Source organism: Salvelinus sp. IW2-2015, linkage group LG12 (genome assembly GCF_002910315.2).
Source record: "Salvelinus sp. IW2-2015 linkage group LG12, ASM291031v2, whole genome shotgun sequence".
NCBI lineage: Eukaryota > Metazoa > Chordata > Actinopteri > Salmoniformes > Salmonidae > Salvelinus > Salvelinus sp. IW2-2015.
The window spans coordinates 4,370,244-4,390,164 of NC_036852.1; the positions used below are offsets into that span (position 1 = coordinate 4,370,244).

Below are 19,921 nucleotides of genomic sequence, written 5' to 3' on the forward strand. Positions count from 1 at the left end.
TGATGGAAAAATCAATCAACATATTGTTTCACGAAGCACATTCATTTGAGTTTAAAATGTTTCTAATACAGTTGGCTGACTTCACATAGGCCACTGCATCTAAACCACATGTCCTATGATTCTTTGTTTTAGACTGTCACCAATCACATCATTTCAGTACAATTATGCCTCATATTCAGTATCATTGAAAAGCATCCAGGCATATAAAAGACAAATCAATACAATTTGCATTAAAAAACACTTCCCAGATGCTCATTTAAACCTTGGCAGAACATTTCATTTGGACAGCTGTTGAAAATGTATTTCACACGATGTGAAACACAGCCAACAATCTCGTGGCCAAATATGAAATAGGAACCATTAAAACAGACCGGAAACAGTACAGTACAGGAGACGAGAGTTCACATCAATACTTAGTATTACTCACTGTTTACATCATTAAAACTCTGTAGCATCACAGATGGAGCACCAGGACCTGTGGAACAGAAGATACACTGGCAATACTGCATGGCATCGCTTTGAGACTGAACAAACGCTCAGTATGATATTCTAACATGGTTTTATAGTAGTATTGTAGCTACCCTAGCCTATGTAAGCCCAACGACGTCACCCGTGGGATATACTTATTAAAGCAGTGGTTAGGAGACCCAGGCGCCATCTGCTACTGTATCATAAAATACATAATGGCATAATTACTCCCTAACCATATCTCATACATTACCCAGAATAGGTTGGGTTTTACTACATAAAGCTGTATTTGTCTGAGTGATTTCCAGAACGAAAAAACACAGACCTTACCTTTACACTGTAGAATAACATGCTGTTTGTTCGGGCTGATGTCTGCATCGAAGAACGTGCATGCTTCCTGGTTCATCTCGCAGGTCAAACATCGTTGAGAGAACAGACCAATAGTAGATGCACTGAAAGAGGGATTTTTTGATGTTGTTGCACTTCTTCACATTCTTGAGATAATTGCATTTCAACAATGTATTATATCTATGCAGTACGAATGGGTAAGATAAACTGTAGCTGAATAGGGCTAACAGCTACTAGAATGCGGCTGAAATGTCTGGTGTTATTGAGAATAATATTTTCGACATACAGCATGCGCATTTCTTCATGGGGAAAACGATTTAAAATAATTTCTCACCTGTACACGTGTCTCTTTTGTGGGGAGTCTTGAGTACTGATAAAATATCTATATAGGTGAAAGCAGAATAACTTTAACTAGGGCAAGTACAAGAAACTATAGTTACAAATATAATAGTTTCAACAGAAGAGATGTTTGAAAATAGAAAAAAGGTCAACACTTGTTGAAGCTCATATCTGTAACACAAAATATGATATTCAATTATTCTCCTAACTGATCTGAAACGATCGGACAGACTTACATGGTTTGCTCCCCCTCATCATAAGCTAATATCTTGGTCACCTCCCAGTTGCCTGACGTCAAGTGACGGACATCATTTTGATCACTTCTGAACTGAGAAAAGACAAATTGTGATTTTTTTTCTCTCGATAAAAACATGTTTAAAAAAAAWAAAAAAAGACACATAGTGACCACTGAAAAAGCCAGAGAATGACAAGATGACCCATGTGTATTTCAGAATTGGAGTATGACAGCACCCACCGATTTGGTGAGCATGGCAATATGATGGAAGTCTCCTTGTCCCCCCTGCTTCACCGGTATGGTCAGGAAAAACCTGCTCCCGTCCTTTGAAAACACTGGCTCCTGGTTCTGAGGACATTGGATTTTAAGGGACAGTCAAAGTGCATCAATTTCCTCTTTATGATTAGCATATAGATACAATACTCACTGTTTTAAAATTGCAGCACAATTTGAACCACATCAAGCCCACAGTAGCATTCAAATAAAATGTTACTAGATGGAAATATGAATTTGCTAATATTATAGAACGTTTACATTTCAGCTTACCTGTCTGGTGAGCCAGAGATCTGAAGCTTCCTCATGTTTCTGAAATTCAAGTGAAGGAACACGTCTTAGATCCAACATGGAGTACGACACAGACGACGCCAATAAAACCCTTTTCTAGGGAGGACCACTTTAGCGTAGATGAAGGAAAAACCCACCTGTACACAGGATCCGACGGTGGCGTCACACACAGTGAGGAAGGACACGTTCTGGGGCCGGTTGAGCCATCGAACCGCTGCATGGGTGTTGCTGATCCACTTCACCATACTCACATAGTGTTCTCTGGGTCAACGTCAGACAAACATTCAGACGTATAGCAACTACTTCTCTGGGCCATTTGAATCATATTTCTGAATGATGGTTGTGTACTTGTGAATGGCACTTGATCAAACATGCACTGTAACAATCAGGGGCGGACTGGCCTTCTGGCATTTCAGGCAAATGCCAGATGGGCTGGTTCATTTTTAGTCTATGGGCCTCTTTAGCTTGGATTTTTCACGCAAAATGATCACTTTCTGGCTAATAATGGGAGCCTCGATGGGAAAACTGGGCCAATGTAGGGGCCTTGAGCAATATAATGGACGGTGTGGGGGTTTCAAGGGGAAAAAATTGCCGGTGTTTTAGAAATGACAATACCGATTTCTGGTCCCAGTCTGCCCCTGGAAACAATTAAACATGCAGCCATACAGATTCAATTGTCGTATACTGGTTATAACGGTTAGTAAAGAAATAACATGCAAAGAATAACCTGACACACCTGGTGGCACCACAACAATTACAAATGCACACTAAAAGAACTAAGGGGCTGCCAGAATGATGTGTCTTCCTCACCTTCCTCTCAGGCCATCAGGTGGTACCAGCTCCTGAGTGTGTGTGGGACCGTACAGGTTCACCACCAACAGCCTGACTGTAGGGTTGGGCTGGCCAGCCTGTCAGCAAAAAGATCCTCATAAGGTCAATTAGTAAGTATTCCGAGAAAAACAAATACTGTTGCTACACCGCTTTCAAACCAAGGTGCATGAACAGTGGATATTCAGCAACTCATTATAAACTATGCAAACAATCAATGCTTCAAATGACCGCACAGGTTATTATATTCTTAACATCTTTGTTTTGCCTGGACCATTTGGATGTCTGTCCTAGCTTAACATCTTTGTTTTGCCTGGACCATTTGGATGTCTGTCCTAGCTTAACATCTTTGTTTTGCCTGGACCATTTGGATGTCTGTCCTAGCTTAACATCTTTGTTTTGCCTGGACCATTTGGATGTCTGTCCTAGCTTAACATCCAACGAGAGATTATCTCAGAGATGACCGAGCAAATCATCTATTTTTTTTTTTTTAATCCCTGGAGGTAATGACTGAACTGGCAGAATATCATTGTGAATTCTTCATACAAGCAGGCTTCTTTGTTCTGGCGGATGTAGATAGAAGTAGGGCTGGCACGGTAAATCTATAATCGTGTTAACAACGATTATGGATGAAGAACGTCATTTTTAAGTCGACAAACTTTACCTAAAAGCAATAAGTAAGAGTAAGCCTGATTCACTAACAACCAATGTAAGGAGAGATGAGAGAAGATAAAAGCTGACTGTAGACTGTAGACAGCTGACTGTAGACAGCTGACTGTAGACAGCCGGGCATTTAAAAAAGACCAGACGTGCAGTCACGAGCCAGAGGAGCCAGTGCTTCTTTTTTTTTGCTATTCGAACGGTTATACTTGTAACTATAACCGTGACCATTTGGCTGACAAATAACCGTAATTCAAAATTCCATAACCATCACAGCCTTTGTTAGAAGCGCTATTACCTCCTGCTACAAAATCTGAGCAGTGTTCTGATCATTTTGTCTAATCATTTATTCAGTTTCCAATTTCCCTTTTGTTGAGACTCCATAAATACTTGATCTATCAGAATATAAGACCTTTATGTGAGCAGTATTTCTAATCAACTCTATGCGTGGGATAATCTAGATAACTGGATAGCCATAGATGTTGTATCGACAGGCAGTACACATAATACAGCGCATCAGTCGATAGCACAGAAACATGACTTCCGAAGCTCAAATCTAGTATACTGTGTGAATCAACAAAGACATACAATAGTTATATCATCAGAACTGAAATAACTGTTCCTTGAGCCAACAGTTTTTGTTGTTGTTGTTGACCAATAGTGTTGTTTTTCCAACAAACGAGCACAATTTCACCAATGGAGGCAAAATAATGACACAGACAAATACACTCACTTTCTACAGCAGCATGCTATCCCGTTATATCGCGTCTCTCCATTACCTTGGGGTACGGGTACTCCTGTGATCTGGGGTAGGGGCTGCCAGTGAACCGGGGCAGGAACATGTTGGGTACCAGGGTATCGTTGATCATGAGGAAGGCCAGTCTCTCTCCGTCAGGTGACCACCAGTGGACTATGTGTGACTGCAGAATCTCCTCTGAAAACACAAGGACCAAACTGCCATCAATTACACTCTGAACTATACTATTGTTTTTTTCCTTCGGATCGAGTCCTATCCACATGAATATAGGCTTCTTCTGTACACCAGTACTTAAAGTTGCTATATACTGTATAAGAGCATTATGTTATTGTAAGTAAAGTTAAGAGAAAGTTAGAATTTGTGTCTGCATCAATTGGAAATCTGTGTTTTACACAACCTTGTTGAAAATATGTCAAAAGGATGGCAAATAAAAAATTCTTACAGTTTTTTTACGGAACTTGTTTTTGGCTGATGTAGATAAAACACAAAATTGGTCTTAATTAAGTCAGGGCTACAATCCATCATTAAGGTGTAAATAATAAGTGCAAATTATGAATGAAATTGTCCCTGCTATCCCTGAGCATGGAACAATGTGTGGATTATGGCCCATTCATGAGGAGACAACACTGCTGTAGTGAAATAATGACTTTCCTTCATCTATATTTAATTAACTTTGATAAAAATTCTGAGTTAGTTCTCATTTATTCAATTATTCTTCAGAAATGGGACTAATATCGTTAGTAGAGTTAATTTTGAATTCTTATTCCATCCGTCCCTGAATGCGACTGAGAGCTGTTCAACTGTGAAAGTGATGAATTCCTTTGTGGCTGAACATTATTTATTTCCAATGCCTGGAATACCTTTCCTGACATTATGTCCTTGGGTACAAGGCATTCAGACAAACCTTCATACAGCCAGTCAGCGATTCCATTAAATATGACTCCTTCCTCTCCCGACGAAGTAATCCTAAGAGAATTGCTCTGCACATCTGATTGGTAATAGATGTTGTTTTCAAAGATGTAGATCTGAAATGAGAGTAAAGAGAATTGTAGTTGTGCTTTGCACGGTGGCTATAAAACTATAGCACAGCAAACGCCAGACTCTGATTCCCATCAGTATCTACAATACAGCACTAGTTCACTGCCAGAGAAATATGGTAGTTATTTTATTATTTACTTATTTCCATTTATGATCCATATCAGGAATTAAAGTGCACCGTAATAGGTAGTATTGATTAATGACTATATATTGCTAAACTTTAGTATTCTCTTTTTCAATCAGTTCCTTTCACAGGTTCACTTTTGTACCCTTTTAACTTCTCTGGGATATGTGGGACGGTAGCGTCCCACTTGGCCAAAAGGCAGAAAAAATGTAGCGCGCCAAATTCAAATATATTACTATAAAGATCAATCACACATGAAATCACACATGAAAGACACCAAATTAAAGCTACACATGTTGTGAATCCAGCCAACATGTCTGATTTCAAAAAGGATTTACGGGGAAAGCACACCAAACGATTATGTTAGCTCAGTACATAGCCACAGAAAAACACAGCCATTTTCCCAGCAAAAGATAGTAGTCACAAAAAGCAGAAATAGAGATAAAATTAATCACTAGCCTTTGATGATCCTCATCAGATGACACTCATAGGACATCATGTTACACAATACATTTATGTTTTGTTCGATAATGTGCATATTTATATCCACAAATCATGGCGCCATGTTCAGAAATGCCTCCAAAATATCCGGAGAAATTGCAGAGAGCCACGTCAAATAACAGAAATACTCAACATAAACTTTGATGAAAGATACATGTTTTACATATAATTAAAGACACACTTGTTCTTAATGCAACCGCTGTGTCAGATTTCAAAAAAACTTTACATAAAAAGCACACCATGCAATAATCTGAGACGGCTCTCAAACATAACAACATTTCTCCGCCATGTTGGAGTCAACAGAAATACGAAATTACATCCTAAATATTCCCTTACCTTTGATCATTTTCATCAGAATGCACTCCCAGGAATCCTAGTTCCACAATAAATCGTTGTTTTGTTCGATAATGTCCATTACGTATGTCTAAGTAGCTACTTTTGCTAGCATGTTTAGTGCACATGTCCAAACGCTCGCGCAAATACAGGCGAACTCGGACGAAAACTTAAAAAGTTATATAACAGGTCGAATAAACTGGTCAAACTAAGTAGAGAATCAATTTTCAGGATGTTGTTATCATATATATCCAATAACGTTCCAACCGGAGCATTCCTTCATGTCTGTAGAAGTTATGGAACGCAAGGCGATATCATGAGGAAAGCGCATGACCAGGAACTGGCAATCTGCCAGACCACTGACTCATTCCCCTCCCATCCGGCCCCACAACACAGCATAAGCTTCATTCCACGTTCTACCGACTGTTGACATCTAGTGGAAGGCGTAGGAAGTGCAAACAGATCCATATCTTTCAGGGAATTGAATCGGCGATGAGTTGAACATTMACCAGTCTCAGAATTCTCACTGCCTGTTTGGATTTTTTCTCAGGTTTTTGCCTGCCATATGAGTTCTGTTATACTCACAGACGTCATTCAAACAGTTTTAGAAACTTCAGAGTGTTTTATATCCAATAGTAATAATATGCATATATTAGCATCTGGGACAGAGTAGGAGGCAGTTCACTATGGGCACACAATTCATCCAAAAGTGAAAATGCTGCCCCCTATCATAAAGAAGTTCTAACAATCAAGTGTGCTTTGTTAAGCCGCCAGATGTTCGGCAAGACAAAAATCACATGCTGGGTTTTGTTTGTGACCATAAAAACTCTGAACAGAGTAACAGATGCTCAAATGTCTGGTCCGGAAAAGCGTAGTCTGCATCCCCATCTGTAACAGGACCACCTGCTGTCAAAATGGCCGCCTGATATACAGCAAATAGTGCTTTCTACTCCTTCACATGAGAAACTGTACCTCAACTGGTCATCATAACAAATATAAATACGGCAAATTTTATACCAACCCCTAGTGTGACGACTGGGTTTGAAACCGGGTCTCCCGCATGCCAGAAAGGTACGTTCAACACATCTTGATGGAACCATGTCCAAAATCCATCAATAATGCTCACACCTATCAATTTCTTTCATATGTGTGATGAGGCATCTATGACAGTCTAGGAGCTGTGCCCATAGGTTGATTTCCGATTGGCTGAGAGAGAGAGAGAGAGAGCGAGAGAGAGAGAGAGTGAAAAGAGGTGTATGGCATCATAGAAGAGGAGAGGAGAGACTCACCAGCTGCTGTCCCTTCACACCCCACGCTGCATGCTGGAGCACTGCATTCTGGACCTCCGGAGGATTCAATTCCCACACCTCTCTGAAACACAAGCACGCACACAAAAGTACACAAAGACAGGCAGACAGGCATGAACAAACCCCAGCTGTTGTTGAACTAGAGATGTCAAAGATTGGGTGTATCATACATAATACAGTATGTTCTTCAGTGTGGGGGTATGCATGTCAATACAAGACATGAAGCATCAACCAGTCCATTCAGTCTCTTACCTTGTGTGGATGTTGTAAACAATGTACGATGCAGTATAGGAATGTCTATACACCTGAAATTAAAAGTATTGACAATTCATGTTATAATAAATAATAGACAACAATAAAGCATATATGATGCAAACGATTCATGTTAGAAATCACGTGTCGGGATTCCACAATGTAACTGTTTCCGAAAATAATTCAAGACTGTGTTAGTCCGCACAGCTCAGGGATCCAACGCGCAACTTCAGTTGTCAGGCAAGGTTAATCATCACGCAAACTTTGATACTGCATAATAATAATGCATGACACAACTAAACAACATTTGCATCAGTCCATTCTCTAGGGAATCCCATTCTGGTGCAATGTTTCCAAACCTTGGTTGCCAGCGATCCAGCCATTAAACAAAGAGGAAATCAATGAGAGATCCTTGGTTTGGGCCTAAATATTAATACGTAAAAACACATAAAATGTGAATAAAGAAGGAAAAAGAAGATAAAACTCAATGAGGTTAGTACACCCGCCATTAACCCAGCTGGTGCAATCTGATTTCTGATCAGAGCCTATTTGCGGTTTGGTCTCCTTCCCAGTCAGACTATGGCTGAATCTCAATTGCAATTTCCTTGAATCCTCGCGTCCTCTCGCCTCAAGTCCTTCTCAAAACGCATTAAAACAGAAGATCTGAGATTTCCTTCGGACCTTCTCCTCCGATGCATTCTGAGAATGAGGCGAGGAAAGAGGAGGCTAGGAATCAGGGAATAACAATTGAGACTCAACCTATGCTTAGGGTCATGGGAACCACTGAATTGGACCGATTAACAAGTTTTCTCTCTGAAAAATGTAGTTTGTTTAATCTGATTGTCATAAGGTTCCATGACTTTGTCCACACAGGGCATCTAAACACACAAAATACATTTTGATGATTTTCATGACATTTTGGGTGTTTTATTTAACTTTTGTACACCTGTGGTGTTCCCAGTCAAAAATGACCGGTCATTAGAAATGAATGGGTGAGACTACAATTAGTGTATAAAATTCAGTTCCGGCACATGCCCATTCATCAGATGGACACACTTCCTCTCCCAGACCCCCACATGCATGTGTGTTTGATCACACACACACACACACCTCACTCCCCTTCTTGGCTTCCATGGCAAACCCCATGGGAACCTTTCCCCAATAGAATCTTTCCCCCACGGGAACCACACCTGTTGGCATTCTCACAAACAATCGCAACATTGTTTCAATAATATATAGAACTTTTCTCGCAGCTCTGGTATATAAAGCTTATTTGAGGCCTTGCTCACAATTCATTCTGTGGCAGCACAATGACCAAATGATATACTGTATGTGAGGCTCTTGATCATATCGTTGATAATGACACTGGTGAGGAGGAGAGAGGCCAGGAAACTGACAGTGAAGTAGTCTGTGACAAAGAGCACAATGTGTTTCATCTGAGTATTTGTTATAGTCAAAATAATCCATACATTATGCTTTTTTTACTCAAAAACGAGATGTATGAGCTCAGGTCAATGAGTCCTACAGGCCATAAATAGCAAATAGAAATTCAAAACTTGTAATGTTCACAAGAACTTCAGTTGATAAAAAAGATCTAACACAGCATTAGGTGATAATATACATACATTATTATGGATTTATAATCAGCTATAATGGGGCGGTCATTTTGGACCGGGACCACAGAATTAATTCACATGAAACGAACACAACAGGAGGGTTAACGGCTCTTCATATCCTACCTGTTTCACTTCGTAAGCAAATAGCACATATTTCATGTCTGGAGAGAGGGAATATTTGGCAACTTTGAAAGACACCTAGGACAAGGGAAAGACAGAAGTCACAAATAAAACATCTGAAGGTTAKTACATCTTGTACATAGATCTAGAAAGTATATTTTACATAGATCTAGGAAGTATTCTTGTCTTGTACATAAGATCTAGGAAGTATCTTGTACATAGATCTAGAAGTATCTTGTTACATAGATCTAGGAAGTATCTTGTACATAGATCTAGGAAGTATCTTGTACATAGATCTAGGAAGTATCTTGTACATAGATCTAGGAAGTAATTTGTACATAGATCTAGGAAGTATCTTGTACATAGATCTAGAAAGTATATTTTACATAGATCTAGTAAGTATCTGTACATAGATCTAGGAAGTATCTGTACATAGATCTAGTAAGTATCTTGTACAATAGATCTAGGAAGTATCTTGTACATAGATCTAGGAAGTATATTTTACATAGATCTAGTAAGTTATCTTGTACATAATCTAGGAAGTACTTGTCATAGATCTAGGAAGTATCTTGTACATAGATCTAGAAGTATCTTGTACATAGATCTAGGAAGTATCTTGTACATAGATCTAGGAAGTATCTTGTACATAGATCTAGGAAGTATCTTGTACATAGATCTAGGGAAGTATCTTGTACATAGATCTAGGAAGTATCTTTGTACATAGATCTAGGAAGTATCTTGTACATAGATCTAGGAAGTATCTTGTACATAGATTAGGAAGTATCTTGTACATAATCTAGGAAATATTCTTGTACATAGATCTAGGAATATCTTGTACATAGATCTAGGAAGTATCTTGTACATAGATCTAGGAAGTATCTTGTACATAGATCTAGGAAGTATCTTGTACATAGATCTAGAAGTATCTTGTACATAGATCTAGGAAGATTTGTACTAGATCTAGAAGTATCTTGTACATAGATCTAGAAGTATCTTGTACATAGATCTAGAAGTACTGTACATGATCTAGAAGTATCTTGTACATAGATCTAGGAAGTATCTTGTACATAGATCTAGAAGTATCTTGTACATAGATCTAGGAAGTATCTTGTACATAGATCTAGAAGTATCTTGTACATAGATCTAGGAAGTATCTTGTACATAATCAGGAAGTATCTTGTACATAGATCTAGGAAGTATCTTGTACATAGATCTAGGAAGTATCTTGTGACATAGATCTAGGAAGTATCTTGTACATAGATCTAGGAAGTATCTTTGTACATAGATCTAGGAAGTATCTTGTACATAGATCTAGGAAGTATCTTGTACATAGATTTAGGAAGTATCTTGTACATAGATCTAGGAAGTATCTTGTACATAGATCTAGGAAGTAATCTTGTACATAGATCTAGGAAGTATCTTGTACATAGATCTAGGAAGTATCTGTACATAGATCTAGAAGTATCTTGTACATAGATCTAGGAAGTATCTTGTACATAGATCTAGGAAGTATCTTGTACATAGATCTAGGAAGTATCTTGTACATAGATCTAGGAAGTATCTTGTACATAGATCTAGGAAGTATCTGTACATAGATCTAGAAGTATATTTTACATAGATCTAGAGATTCTTGTACATAGATCTAGGAATATCTGTACAAGATCTAGGAAGTATATTTTACATAATCTAGGAAGTATCTTGTACATAGATCTAGGAAATATCTTGTACATAGATCTAGGAAGTATATTTTACATAGATCTAGGAAGTATCTTTTACATAGATCTAGGAAGTATCTTGTACATAGATCTAGGAAGTATTTACATAGATCTAGGAGTATCTGTCATAGATCTAGGAAGTATCTTGTACATAGATCTAGGAAGTATCTTGTACATAGATCTAGGAAGTATCTTGTACATAGATCTAGGAAGTATCTTGTACATAGATCTAGGAAGTATCTTGTACATAGATCTAGAAATATCTTGTACATAGATCTAAGAAGTTATCTTGTACATAGATCTAGGAAGTATCTGTACATAGATTCTAGGAAATATCTTGTACATAGACTCTAGGAAGTATCTTGTACATAGATCTAGGAAATATCTTGTACATAGATCTAGGAAGTATCTTGTACATAGATCTAGGAAGTATCTTGTACATAGATCTAGGAAATATCTTGTACATAGATCTAGGAAGTATCTTGTACATAGATCTAGGAAGTATCTTGTACATAGAATCTAGGAAATATCTTGTACATAGATTTAGGAAGTATCTTGTACATAGATCTAGGAAGTATATTGTACATAGATCTAGGAAATATCTTGTACATAGATTTAGGAAGTATCTTGTACATGATCTAGAAGTATCTTGTACATAGATCTAGGAAGTATCTTGTACATAGATCTAGGAAGTATCTTGTACATAGATCTAGGAAGTATATTGTACATAGATCTAGGAAGTATCTTGTACATAGATCTAGGAAGTATCTGTACATAGATCTAGGAAATATCTTGTACATAGATCTAGAAAGTATATTTATTACATAGATCTAGGAATATCTTGTACATAGATTAGGAGTATCTTGTACATAGATCTAGGAAGTATCTTGTACATAGATCTAGGAAGTATCTTGTACATAGATCTAGGAGTATCTGTACATAGATCTAGGAAGTATCTTGTACATAGATCTAGAAAGTATCTTTTACATAGATCTAGGAAGTATCTACTATCTAAAGATCTGTACATAGATTAGGAAGTATCTTGTACATAGATTTAGGAAGTATCTTGTACATAGATCTAGGAAGTATCTTGTACATAGATCTAGGAAGTATCTTGTGCATAATCAGGAAGTATCTTGTGCATAGATCTAGGAAGTATCTTGTGCATAGATCTAGGAAGTATCTTGTACATAGATCTAGGAAGTATCTTGTACATAGATCTAGGAGGTATCTTGTACATAGATCTAGGAAATATATTGTACATAGATCTAGAAAGTATCTTGTACATAGATTCTAGGAAGTATCTTGTACATAGATCTAGGAAGTATCTTGTACATAGATCTAGGAAATATCTTGTACATAGATCTAGGAAGTATTCTTGTACATAGATCTAGGAAGTATCTTGTACATAATCTAGGAAGTATCTTGTACATAGATCTAGGAAGTTATCTTGTGCATAGATCTAGAAAGTATCTTGTACATAGATCTAGGAAGTATCTTGTACATAGATCTAGGAAGTATCTTGTGCAGACAGTACATTCTGAAAGTTTCCAGACCCCTTGACTTTTTCCACATTTTGTTACGTTACAGCCTTATTCTAAAATGTATTTCAAACATGTTTTTCCCTCATTAATCTACAAACAATACCCCATAAGCAAAAACAGTTTTTTTGTAAAAAAAACAACAACAATTTATCACATTTACATAAGTATTCAGACCCTTTACTGAGAACTTTGCTGAAGCACCTTTGGCAGCGATTACAGCCTTCTTGGGCATAATGCTACAAGCTTGACACACCTGTATTTGGGGAGTTTATTCAATTTTTCTTTGCAGATCCACTCAAGCTCTGTATGGTTGGATAGAGAGAGTTGCTGCACAGCTATTTTCAGGTCTCTCCAGACATGATCGATCGGGTTCAAGTCCGGGCTCTGGCTGGGCCACTCAAAGGCATTTAGAGACTTGTCCCGAAGCCACTCCTGCATTGTCTTGGCTGTGTGCTTAGGATTGTTGTCCTGTTGGAAAGTGAACCTTCACCCCAGTCCGAGGTCCTGAGCGCTATGGAGCAGGTTTTCATCAAGGATCTCTCTGTACTTTGCTTCGTCCATCTTTCCCTTGATCCTGACTAGTCTTGATGCTGCCACCCCCATGATTCAACGTAGGGATGGTGCCAGTTTTCCTCCAGGCGTGATGCTTGGCATTCAAGCCAAAGAGTTCAGTCTTGGTTTCATCAGACCAGAGAATCTTGTTACTCATGGTCTGAGAGTCATTTAGGTGCCTTTTGGCAAATTCCAAGCTGGCTGTCATGTTCCTTATACTGAGGAGTGGCTTCCGTCTGGCCACCCTACCATAAAGGCCTGATTGGTGGAGTGCAGAAGAGATGGTTGTCCTTCTGGAAGGTTCTCCCATCTCCTCAGAGGAACTCTGAGATCTGTCAGAGTGACCATCGGGTTCTTGGTCACCTCTCTGACCAAGGCCCTTCTCCCCCCTGATTGCATCTCAGTTTGGCCGGGAGGCCAGCTCTTGGAAGAGTCTTGGTGGTTCCAAACTTCTTCCATTTAAGAATGATTAAGCCCACTGTGTTCTTGGGGACCTTCAATGCTGCAGACATGTTTTTGTACCCTTCCTCAAGTCTGTGCCTCGACATAGTCCTGTCTCAGAGCTCTATGGACAATTCCTTCGACCTCATGGCTTGGTTTTTGCTCTGACATGCACTGTCAACTGTGGGTGCTTTTATAGATAGATGTGTGCCTTTCCAAATGATGTCCAATCAACTAAATGTACCACAGGTGGACTCCAATCAAGTTGTAGAAACATCTCAAGGATGATCAATGGAAACAGGGTGCACCTGAGCTCAATTTCAAGTCTCAAAGCAAAGGGTCTGAATACTTATGTAAATAAGGTATTTCTGTTTTTAATTTTTAATTCACCCCCCCCCAAAAAAAAAAAATCAGTTTTTGCTTTGTCATTATGGGGTATTGTGTGTAGAGTTATTGGGAGGGAAAGTATTTAATCAATTTTAGAATAAGGCTATAACGTAACAAAATGTGGAAAAGGGGAAGGGGTCTGAAAAATTACCAAATGCACTGTAGATCTAAGAAATAATTCATATGATGGTAAACCAATACACAGCCTGTATACTGTACTTTGCCCCTTAGGGCCACCGTGCTATTACAATCACAGGCATATGACCTTTCCACCCAAATTGTAGCTAGCATGTCTAAACATTAATCAGGGATTAATGGTGCCCTGCTTTCCGCTCAGTTAGATTATTAAATGGCAAAAAGCAAGCCTGGCAATGACAGTCAAAAGCCGCTTAGCCTTATGCAACACATAAAACATGACCTGTCAGATCAGTCTTTTTTTTGTTTTACGATTATATCCTTTTTCTCAAACAATAACAACCATACATAAACAAATGACAATACACAGACAGACATACATTTCATTAAACATCAATGACATCACACCTGCTCAGACCTACGTTCCCACCGCAATGTCTCACAACCACACGTCCCCTCATCCTTCATCCCCTGGAACTTTCCAGTGCTTGTAGCAGTCTATGCCATATTTTTCTCCGTAGCCCACACCTTTTCAATATTTAAATTGATTTATCACAATGCTACAGGAGGCAAATAATGACAATGTGCTCAGCTTTGATATTTCTATGCAATATGGTACAGTGTTATGAATGATGATGGGTCAATATTGTACTGTGTTATGAATGATGATGGGTCAATATTGTACTGTGTTATGAATGTTGATAGGTCAATATGGTACTGTCGTTTGAATGCTGATAGATCAATATTGTACTGTGTTTGAATGCTGATGGATCAATATTGTACATGTGTTATGAAATGTCTGAGGTATGTCTGGTTAATTTGATGGCATATGTTTACTGTGTATGAATGCTGATGGATCAATATTGTACTGGTTATGAAATGTTGATGGATCAATATGGTACTGTGTTATTTGAATGCTGATGGGTCAATATTGGTTACTGTGTTTATGAATGCTGGAGGGTCAATATGTTACTGTGTTATGAATGATGATGGGTCAAATATTGTCTGTGTTGATGAATGATGATGGTCAATATTGTACTGTGTTATGAATGATGATGGTCAATATTGTACTGTGTTATGAATGCTGATAGATCAATATTGTACTGTGTTATGAATGCTGCTGGATCAATTATGTACGTGTTATGAATGTTGATGGGTCATATGTTACTGTGTTATGAATGCTGATGGATCAATATTGTACTGTGTTATGAATGTTGATGGATCAATATGGTACGTGTTATGAATGCTGATGGGTCAAATTGTACTGTTTATGAATGCTGATGGGTCAATATGGTATTGTGTTATGAATGCTGATGGGTCAATATGGTACTGTGTTATGAATGCTGATCGGTCAATAGTGGTACTGTGTTATGAATCGCTGATGGGTCAATATGGTACTGTGTTTATGAATGCTGGATAGATCAATATTGTACTGTGTTATGAATGCTGATGGGTCAATATGGTATTGTGTTTGAATGCTGATGGATCAATATGGTACTGTGTTTTATGAATGCTTGATGGGGTCAATATGGTACTGTGTTATGAATGTTGATGGATCAATATGGTACTGTGTTATGAATGTTGATGGGTCAATATATTACTGTGTTATGAATGCTGATAGGTCAATATGGTATTGTGTTATGAAATACGATAGGTCAATATGGTACTGTGTTATGAGCTGATGGGTCAATATGGTACTGTGTTATGAATGCTGATGGATCAATTGTATTGTGTTATGAATGTTGATGGGTCAATATCTTACTGTGTTATGAATGTTGATGGGTCAATATCTTACTGTGTTATGAATGCTGATGGGTCAATATGGTACTGTGTTATGAATGCTGATGGGTCAATATAGTACTGTGTTATGAATGATGATGGGTCAATATGTTACTGTGTTATGAATGATGATGGGTCAATATGGTACTGTGTTATGAATGCTGATAGGTCAATATAGTATTGTGTTATGAATGCTGATGGGTCAATATGGTACTGTTTTATGAATGCTGATCGGTCAATTGAGGTTAGAGAGGGGGACCCATAGGTGGCAAGCTACTTACAAACGTGATATTTCTCAGGATCATTTCTGTTTCGTTTAAAGCAAAGTTGAACTTGATGACGTGGCCGTCTCGGTTCCTGTACAAAACCTCTGAATCTGTAAAATGATAAAAGAAAAAGGTTGTAAAATGTTCCTTAATAACCACATTTTAGATAAGATGAAAAAAATAGGCCTACACATTCTGACATTGTATAACCACTTATCAATATCCATTTCAGACCCCAAAGAGAGAGGGAGAAGGCATTTCATTTTCCAGCAGTTCATTTTAAGAGTGCCTCTCATCTCTCATCATTTCTACTGAGCAAAACCTTTTTGACCTGCAGTCAGCCAGCCAGCCAGCCACATTATTGCAATGGCTTTCTTTTGTTCTGCATTACAAATCTCACTATCTATCTTTAGGAAGATGGCTCCCAATTCACAGTTGTTGGCCTCGGGCAGTTGCTCTGAGTAAAAATGTGATCTTAAATGCAGCTACGTAACTGGTATGCTAAATAATGCAGAACGAGTGTAAAACGGTTGGTCAGCATTATATTATGTTATATACACTGCTCAAAAAAATAAAGGGAACACTTAAACAACACAATGTAACTCCAAGTCAATCACACTTCTGTGAAATCAAACTGTCCACTTAGGAAGCAACACTGATTGACAATAAATTTCACATGCTGTTGTACAAATGGAATAGACAAAAGGTGGAAATTATAGGCAATTAGCAAGACACCCCCAATAAAGGAGTGATTCTGCAGGTGGTGACCAACAGACCACTTCTCAGTTGCTATGCTTCCTGGCTGATGTTTTTGTCACTTTTGAATGGCTGGCGGTGCTCTCACTCTAGTGGTAGCATGAGGACGGAGTCTACAAACCCACACAAGTGGCTCAGGTAGTGCAGCTCGTCCAGGATGGCACATCAATGCGAGCTGTGGCAAGAAGGTTTGCTGTGTATGTCAGCGTAGTGTCCAGGAGCATGGAGGCCTGGATCAGGAACATCCAGAGATCAGAACGGAGGAGGCCGTTAGGAGGGCAACACAGCCAGACAGTGACCGCTACCTCCGCCGAGCAGGAGGAGCATGCCAAGCCTCAAATGACTCGCAGGCACAAAGTGCATTAGTCTGCTCAACCGGATCAGAAACAGACTCCATGAGGGTGGTATGAGGGCCCGACGCCACAGGTGGGGGTTGTGCTTACAGCCCAACACCGTGCAGGACGTTTGGTATTTGCCAGAGAACACCAAGATTGGCAAATTCGCCACTTGGCGCCCTGTGCTCTTCACAGATGAAAGAAGGTTCACACTGCGCACATGAAGCACATGTGACAGACGTGACAGAGTCTGAGACGCCGTGGAGAACGTTCTGCTGCCTGCAACATCCTCCAGCATGACGCGTTTGGCGGTGGGTCAGTCTGGTGTGGGGTGGCATTTCTTGTTGGGGCCGCAAGCCCTCCATGTGCTCGCCAGAGTTAGCCTGACTGCCATCAGGTACCGAGATGAGATCCTCAGAGCCTTGTGAGACCATATGCTGACACATGCACATTTTGGGCCTGCTGGAGGTCATTTTGCAGGGCTCTGGCAGTCCTCCTCCTGCTCAAAGGCGGAGGTAGCGGTCCTGCTGCTGGGTTGTGTTGCCCTCCTACGGCCTCCTCCACGTCTCCTGATGTACTGGCCTGCTCCTGGTAGTGGCCTCCATGCTCTGGACACTACGCTGACAGACACTAGCAAACCTTCTTGCCACAGCTCGCATTGAATGTGCCATCCTGGATGAGCTGCACAACCTGAGCCACTTGTCGTGGTTGTTAGACTCCGTCTCATGCTTACACATAAGTGAAAGCACCGCCAGCATTCAAAACGTGACCAAAACATCAGCCAGGAGCATAGAACTGAGAAGTGGTCTGTGGTCACCACCTGCAGAATCACTCCTTTATTGGGGGTGTCTGGCTAATTGCCTATAATTTCCACCTTTTGTCTATTCCATTTGCACAACAGCATGTGAAATTTATTGTCAATCAGTGTTGCTTCCTAAGTGGACAGTTTGATTTCACAGAAGTGTGATTGACTTGGAGTTACATTGTGTTGTTTAAGTGTTCCCTTAATTTTTTTTGAGCAGTGTATTATAGAACTGAGTTCCTCAAATAATAAAAAAATAACAATGGAAAATGTCATTCAAATCTACAAAGCCACCTAGCAACGGCCAAATGTGCGAAATGACTCGGACGTTGCAACGTTAGAACGTTAGCTTACTGCTTGTAAATACACCTTTGTGATTTCACACGAAACATCTTACAAAAACATGCCAAAGCATGAATTCTTTCCGAGGGGCGGTTCCTCGGATGGTTCCTAAAACTCGGAGGATGTACATGTCTAACTGATCCATTGGGAGGTTGACGGAGAGGAGTAGGAAGCTACATGCTTCACTGGTCCAACACAATTGGAATATTTGAATGACACCTCAACTCGTACTTTTGACATGATAATACAGGTAAACTATGATGATATTCCAGCAACTATGGTGGATGTGTAACCAGGCCGGTGCAGTACAGCTTGACTGGCTCAGTAGTGTGAAAAGGGTAGCCTACTACAGGGTTTCCCAAAGTCGGTCCAGGGGCCCTCCATGGGGTGCACATTTAGTTTTTTTGCCCTAGCACTACACAGCTGATTCAAGTAATTAAAGCTTCATGATGAGTTGGCTATTTGAATCAGCTGTGTAGTGCTAGGGCAAAAAAACGAAATGTGCGCCCAGGGAGGGCCCCAGGAACGAGTTTGAGAAACCCTGGCCAACTACAGACCATTTAGCAATACTTTGATTTCAGGAGAACTAGGAATAAGACAACCAACAAGCCCAGTTCGAAGCCTGTAGCCTATGTGGTGAGTCACACTATCTAGCTGGAGCTCGTGGCACTATAACCTTTAAACAGCCCGCTCGCTTTGCCACTGCCGTCTCTGCCTCGGTGACGTCATTCGAAATATATTTATATTCAGTTAATGAAAATTCCTCCTATGTCCACAAGGCTAGGCAATTATAATATTTAAATAGCCTTCCTCACATGACATTCAACCACGATCTATGTAGACCATAATCAGGTAAAATTAGTGTTGTGGTCCTGTGTGGCTCAGTTGATAAGAGTATGACACTAGCAACATCAGAATTATGGGTTAGATTCCTGCTGGGGCCACCCATGAGAAAATGTAGGCACTTTGGATAAAAGCGACTGCTAAAAATACGTCTTCCAATTTGAGATACTACTACATGATTAATAGAAAAACTGTATCAGTCACCAAAACATGGACATGAAAATATATATGAATACAGAGGTGGACATGAATAATGAATTATTACAGAGACATGTCAGAGGTTATGGAATCACATATGTTGGTAGTCGTGATCATGCTGGACATGTGTATGGACAAGCTAATAGGGTATGACTGTGGTGATGAAGTTGATACTATGTTGAATCACTCATGACATCCCCCAGGGTATATCTATAATATACACTTCATATTCTATATTTAAGGACAACCACTTCATATTCTATATTTAAGGACAACCACTTCATATTCTATATTTATGGACAACCACTTCATATTCTATATTTATGGACAACCACT

General features: G+C 39.4%; 1 protein-coding gene across 1 annotated transcript in view; it reads right to left on the reverse strand.

The window, feature by feature from the left end:
* The window catches only part of LOC111971067 (inactive dipeptidyl peptidase 10-like), a 48,394-nt gene that overhangs the window by 7,460 nt on the left and 21,013 nt on the right, over nucleotides 1-19,921 (reverse strand). The window contains exons 4-17 of the mRNA XM_070445926.1: nucleotides 16,325-16,419; nucleotides 9,494-9,568; nucleotides 7,755-7,807; nucleotides 7,485-7,566; nucleotides 5,104-5,224; nucleotides 4,222-4,376; nucleotides 2,765-2,862; nucleotides 2,092-2,215; nucleotides 1,937-1,975; nucleotides 1,631-1,738; nucleotides 1,392-1,483; nucleotides 1,151-1,198; nucleotides 799-920; nucleotides 428-475 (exon numbers count right to left, since the gene is read on the reverse strand). Coding sequence (XP_070302027.1) covers nucleotides 428-475; nucleotides 799-920; nucleotides 1,151-1,198; nucleotides 1,392-1,483; nucleotides 1,631-1,738; nucleotides 1,937-1,975; nucleotides 2,092-2,215; nucleotides 2,765-2,862; nucleotides 4,222-4,376; nucleotides 5,104-5,224; nucleotides 7,485-7,566; nucleotides 7,755-7,807; nucleotides 9,494-9,568; nucleotides 16,325-16,419 — 1,260 coding nt within the window. The remainder of the gene's footprint in view (nucleotides 1-427; nucleotides 476-798; nucleotides 921-1,150; nucleotides 1,199-1,391; nucleotides 1,484-1,630; nucleotides 1,739-1,936; nucleotides 1,976-2,091; nucleotides 2,216-2,764; nucleotides 2,863-4,221; nucleotides 4,377-5,103; nucleotides 5,225-7,484; nucleotides 7,567-7,754; nucleotides 7,808-9,493; nucleotides 9,569-16,324; nucleotides 16,420-19,921) is intronic.